The sequence below is a fragment of the Notothenia coriiceps genome, unplaced genomic scaffold (assembly GCF_000735185.1).
Source record: "Notothenia coriiceps isolate Sejong01 unplaced genomic scaffold, NC01 NC01_scaffold00029719, whole genome shotgun sequence".
NCBI lineage: Eukaryota > Metazoa > Chordata > Actinopteri > Perciformes > Nototheniidae > Notothenia > Notothenia coriiceps.
In genome coordinates this window covers 2,071-8,522 of record NW_011362420.1, presented here as the reverse complement: position 1 = coordinate 8,522, position 6,452 = coordinate 2,071, and the positions used below count along the sequence as shown (strand labels likewise).

The following is a 6,452-nucleotide window of genomic DNA, read 5'->3' as shown; positions in this document are numbered from 1 at the left end:
GCTTATTATGGCCTCCAAGATTTCACACCTTGGGGTCAGCTACACCCCGAGAAGGAAGTGTTCCAGGTGTCCCACAACAATGACTATCTCTGACCGAGAGCTGCCCGGTGTTAAAAGGAGTCTTTTTTATTATGGTCTTGGAATGACCTTCAATCACGTCTCAAACTGAGGACACTTGTCTCAATAGCATGTTTTAAATTGAGGTCCTTACCACCAGCTGCTCTTGCAGTAATAAGTGGTGCACCTTTCTTACTGTCCTAATGGGCTCAATGTAGTGACTGCTTTTCCTCTTTTGTTTTCTAGTTGTGTTCTCTGTGTTTTATATGTCTGTGTTTTGTGTAGCGTTGCTGCCTTCTTGGCCAGGTCAGCTTTGAAAATGGTTAAATAAAAATAAATAAATAAAAAGAGTGGATTTAAATACAGGTTCCCCCTCTTCAGATGTGCTGTATACTAACTGATATGTAGAGGCAGGAATATTTAATTGAATATCAGAATAGACAGATGTTCTCACCAACGATGACGAAGCCTCCGTCTGCTTCCTTCTCTGACGGAGATTTCTTCGACTCTTTACGGAGTCCCAAGAAACTCAGCATGATGCTCCTCTGAAACACAACATGGAGGTTAGTCTGAAACACAACATGGAGGTTAGTCTGAAACTCAACATGGAGGTTAGTCTGAAACACAACATGGAGGTTAGTCTGAAACACAACATGGAGGTTAGTCTGAAACTCAACATGATGCTCCTCTGAAACACAACATGGAGGTTAGTCTGAAACACAACATGGAGATTAGTCTGAAACACAACATGGAGGTTAGTCTGAAACTCAACATGGAGGTTAGTCTGAAACTTATTCATCAGGTTCAGGTCTGAAGACAGAAAGGCTCTTCTTCAGGAGATATGATTGATTTTATAGGTCAAAGTAGAAGTACTCAGATCTTGTACTTGAGTAAAAGTAGAAGTACTCAGATCTTGTACTTTATAGGTCAAAGTAGAAGTACTCAGATCTTGTACTTGAGTAAAAGTAGAAGTACTCAGATCTTGTACTTGAGTAAAATTAGAAGTACCAGAGTGTAGGAATACTCTGTTACAGTAAAAGTCCTGCATTCAAAATGTTCCTCAAGTGAAAGTAGAAAAGTGTTCTCATCAAAATATAGTGAAAGTAGCGACAGTAAAAGTAGTCATTGTGCAGATTGGTCCATTTCAGAATTATATATATGATATGTTTTATAATGATTGATCATGAAAGTGTTCTCAAAGCTGGTAAAGGTGCAGCTAGTTTGAATGACTTTGTATACTGCAGGGTAGCTTGTGGATTTACTCCAGGTGGAACCAAAGTCTGATTTAACACTTGATTAGATTTCACATCATTCATCCACATCTGTAAAGTAACTAAAGGTATTACATACATGTAGTGGAGGAAAAGTACACAGTAGCATAACATTGAAATACTCAAGTAAAGTACAATTACCTCTAAGTTGTATTTGAGTAAATGTGTCTAGTTATCGAAACTAGTTTTAACAACAAAGTCAAATGAATTCCTCTTAAAGTCAAAACGTCTTACTTTCAGTTCTTCTCTCTAACTTCAGGATCTCATGTTTCTGTTTCTTTGAATCCACGAAGTTCAGAAGAGTTATTTTAACAAAATAAAACCCGATATATTTTCCGTTGTTTCTTTTTACATGGAAGTTGTTGTTTTGACACCAACGTGCCTGACCTTCCGTGTTCGTGTAGAAACAACAACGCCACACACAGTTCCGCTCACAAACCCAGCCTTATGTTACAAGAAGCGCAACTTTATTATTATTATTATTATTATTATTATTATTATTTATAAACTGTATTAACCAAGAGTCATTTACAAACCTTTAATGCACTTTATTTCAGTCAGTTCTAATGATGCAAATCAGTATGATAAAACAAATTAAATAACCCTATTAATGCTGTGTCCTTGTGATAAACGTGGTTTTATTGCTTATTTGTAATTGGATGTGTTATCTGATTTGTTTACCTTTGTTAAGAGTCTTTGAACACGTGATAAATAAAATGTATTAATGTTATTATTATCACAATAATACAGCGGAACTAATGATTGGGGATCCCGGGGAACAACATGTAAGAGCACAGCAGATATGTCGTCAAAATGCGTTCGATTTTTCCCCAGCGTTTGCCGTCATTACGAGCAAACCGTTTTCGAACGTACATATATAAACCCCGCCCGGGTAGAATAACACGTCACAACAAACCGAACGAACGTTACATTTCCCGCGCAGTATTGTCTCGTCTTGGCTCCTTCAGTGAACAGCTTCAAAATGGCAGGAATATATGACGTCCCGAAACCCAGAATAATCTGCTCTATGTTGTCGCAGAACATCAACAAACCCGTCTGCTTCGTCGGTCGTGTGGAAAAGGTCAGTATGAGTTTATAAAAGTGGAGTTAAAAGGTTGTTTTAACGGTTAAAACATAGATTAACGTGTTGGTTTTCCCGCCATGTTAGGTCCACCCGTCGGGGAAGACGTTCACCGTTTGTGATGGAGAAGGGAAAACAGCCACTGTGGAGCTGAATGATCCTGTGAGTACAGTTACTATTACTTTACTTTAACTAGTGTCACTATCAGGTGTTACATAGTATATTTACAGGCCTTTCTACATCATTAGGAGCCACATAAGTCCATAATATACAGAAAAACACCAGTTTATTCTCTACTTCTGTCTGTCACTCATCTGCTGCATAAACACTGAACATCATCCTATTCTTAAATTGTGAAAGCCGTTATTTACCTAAAACTACATCCCATGTTTTCATATTCAGCATATATTGATGTCATGTTCAATCTTTGCACATTTTAACAATATTTAATCGTTAAAACCTCTTACAATAAAGGTTTTTTGAAGTTAGTGTCGTGTCTCTGTCAGAACAGTATGACCATTGATTAACACAGAACAACACATATGTACAGAAGCAATTTAATGATTTTATTTGGCTTGAAGTTCCTGTTTGACATTATTTAAGATACAATGGATATATGTCCTCCTATTTTATATTGATAATATTTATAAAGCTGTATTTGTATTGCACTTTTTATACAATAGGTGCAAAGTGCAACAAAAATGAGGAATAGGGAAAAAAAAGAGACAACAAATAAATGTAATGTTTGCTAGAAAATAATAGTACAAATAATTCTGATTTAAAAATAAGTCTGAATGTTTAATTTAATTTGGACTTTTTCTCAGATTTCAGAATTAATATTTTGAGAAAAAGTCTAAATGAATTTGACTTTTTTTCGGATCCTTTTTGTTTAAAATTTGAATTTTCTCCATAAATACAAAATTGTTCTGAAAAAATATCAGATTTCTCAGATTTGTGAGAAAGAAAGCGGTAATTAAAGTTTAAAAGTCTAAAAAATGCCAGAACTACTGTCACAAACTGGATGAATGTGAAGTATTTAATTAAAGGAGGATGAAAGCGTAATTAAGGAGCACTATTGGAGTGACTTTGATGGTTATTGGACTCAGGATTCATTTGGATTCCCGCTGTATGAAGAAATTAAAGGATGGCGCAAGTGGAAACAATTCACAAAGGGATTAAACTGTTTAAAACACATGCTCAAAGTAAGCCGGATTTCGCGGATGTGTTTATGTGGATTCAAAAGTCCTAAATAATCTACAAAATGGAGGAGACCGATCTGATCGGAGCAACGGACAAATAATCCAGCTGAAACCGGCATGGACAATAAAAAAGAAAAATGCGCTTATCCAGAAAAGCCTGGTTTGGACACTTTACGGGCAGAAGAAACATTTCTATTAAAGAAAGAATTATACATTTGTCTTTTTATGCCTTTTTTAATAGATACTAACTTGAATTGTTATTCAAATTAATAAATTATTTGTTATATTTTATTGTATTGTAGAGACAAGGCTTTCAGTGACAATCATGTATTGCTTTACAATTATATGTAAAAGGAGAAAGTCTAACGGCCCGTCCACACAGCGGCGTGCGTTGTCGCTTGCCTGCGGGCGTGTCTGAAACTCGACCAACAACCAATCACATGAATCTCCCGCCCCTGACACACAAGCAGCGGTTTCATTGGCTTGAGCTTGTACTGGCATATGATTCGATTGGCTGACGCTTCTGCCGAGGCTTCAAAAGTTGAACATTGCTCAACTTTTGCAGCGATTCACGCCAGCAAAGCTCCGCTTCGCTTCCCACAATGCAGTCCGGCGAAAAGTGACGTCACCCCATTCAAAGTGAATGGGGAAGCTTTCAATGCACGCCGCTGTGTGGACGGGTCGTAAATATGATATTTGGCCTCAAATCATCTGAGGCCTGGCGCCCCCCCTGCGATCGTTGGCGCCCCCCCAAGGGGGACGCGCCCCCCAGGTTGGGAACCACTGCATTAGACCACCAAAATAAAAATTAAATGAGATCCAATTGTGGCGGACGATATTTATTTGTACAAATCAATGTATGGGAAACACTGAGATGTCTGTGTGAAAACAGTGTATTTTATGTCTAGTACTTGTGAACATGGGATTAATGACGTGTAACTCATCTTTATATATACATAATGCAAATGGTACAAATACCTTTTATCCAGTCAATAAAACGTGTTATTGATCCTGCAGCTGGACGAGGAGCTGAGTGGAGTCGTGGAGGTGATCGGGATGGTTTCCAATAAAGGGGTCATCATGGCCACGACCTACAACCTGCTGCGAGAGGACAAGGGCGTCCCTTTTGGTGAGCTTTCATATACATTTCTTTGTTGAAGCTTTTATTTGATTCTGACTTTTTCTCAGAGTTTTGAGAAGAAAGCAAAATGTTAAAACATGTTAACATGAAAATGGTTCTCCCTTTTTGTTTCTGAAATAATTGAAGGATCAACTCTGGATGTTATTTACTAAAACATCAAAATGTTGGATTTAACTTCAGCGGTTTTTCGGAACATCTTATTTTAAAATGTGACTTTATCCATAAGAACAAAATGTGAAAAGATATGTTTTTTCACAGATTTATTAGAAAAAAGTCTGAAAAAAACATTTGAAAAACTTTTTCAGAGATAGAGCATTTTACTTTCTTCTTTTTTTGGTGAAGTTTTAAAAAATGAAACCCAGAACTTGGAGGGAATTCTTTTTTTTTGTTTGCATTAACAACAAAGCACACATTAAATCAAAGGACAAGATTTTTAATTCAGGTTAAAACCTATCTATATATATTGATCTATATTCTTAGAGACATTAACGTAGATCATCGTGTCTTCATCATGTCTTCATCATGTCTTCATCGTGTCTTCATCGAGTCTTCCTCATGTCTTCATCGTGTCTTCTTGTCTTCCACATGTCTTCCTCATGTCTTCATCGTGTCTTCTTGTCTTCCACATGTCTTCTTGTCTTCATCGTGTCTTCCTCATGTCCTCATCGTGTCCTCTGTCCTCTTCAGATTTGGAGCTGTACACTGAGGCTCTGAAAGTGATCCATGACTTCCCGCAGCACTACCCGTTCCAGATGGCTCTCAGCGGATGAGTTCTGTCCTGTTCCCACTTTCTGTTGTACAAAATGTGTTTCAATAAGTTCTGTCATTCAAATTAAAATGTGTAAAGACCAACAAATCCACGATTTGATTTTATTTTGCATGAAATTGTTAATTTTTCTTTTTAATTGTAGATCTGAGAAAATAATTTTTTGGAGAAGAAAACTCAGAATTCTGACTTCTTTTTCTCAGAACATTTTTTTTTTTTTTTTATCAGAACAAAAAAAAACTTTTTTTTAATTTATTTAGTTCGAGAAAGTCACCGGTGCACCAAGTAGGAAGTGGAGCACACAGGAGAAAGCCGTTTCATTGCAGGCTTTTGTGTTTGTGTTGGGAGATGACAGCGCATGCATTCGGACTCAGACTTCATTTTAGGGACATGTCGGCCAGCTGTTTGTTCAAGCACCGGAAAACAGGAGGGTCTGTGAACCAGTCTGCCTTGATCTATGAATTCATGTCCGTGACTCAGAGTACCTGATGCTGGTTTATAGAAGGAAAACAAATACTCAGAACACACAGAGCGAGCTGAGCACAAACAGACTCCCATCATGCACCCTGGTGACCGGACATCTCCTTCATAAAACCAGTAATAGGGGAAGTAATCGGGCAGTTCGGTGTGTGTGTGTGTAGAGTTGTGGTTGTGTGTGTGTGTGTGTAGAGGTGTGTGTGTGTGTGTGTGTGTGTGTAGAGGTGTGTGTGTGTGTGTGTGTGTGTAGAGGTGTGTGGTTAAAACGTAGCAGCCACTCTAGCTGTTCTGATGAAGGTGAAGGCAGTGCGTAAAAGACGGCTCTCTGCAGCTGCTCTTCTCAAAGGCCGAGTCCCGCTGCCTACTGGTGCTGCAGCCGTTTCAGGAAGTGAATGAGGTTTTCCTTCTATAAAACATATTAAGCAAAAACATTTATTTTTTGTAGTTCTGAGAAAGAAAG

The 6,452-nt window shown here is 37.9% G+C and overlaps 1 protein-coding gene across 1 annotated transcript; it reads left to right on the top strand.

Annotated features, from left to right (window-relative positions):
- The first annotated feature begins 2,108 nt into the window (after positions 1–2,108).
- On the top strand, positions 2,109–5,605 carry rpa3 (replication protein A3). Its single transcript, XM_010786873.1, has 4 exons — positions 2,109–2,409; positions 2,497–2,571; positions 4,626–4,737; positions 5,437–5,605. The coding sequence occupies exons 1-4, from the start codon at positions 2,311–2,313 to the stop codon at positions 5,517–5,519; spliced, it is 369 nt and encodes a 122-aa protein (XP_010785175.1). The 5' UTR covers positions 2,109–2,310; the 3' UTR covers positions 5,520–5,605.
- Positions 5,606–6,452: the final 847 nt, after the last annotated feature.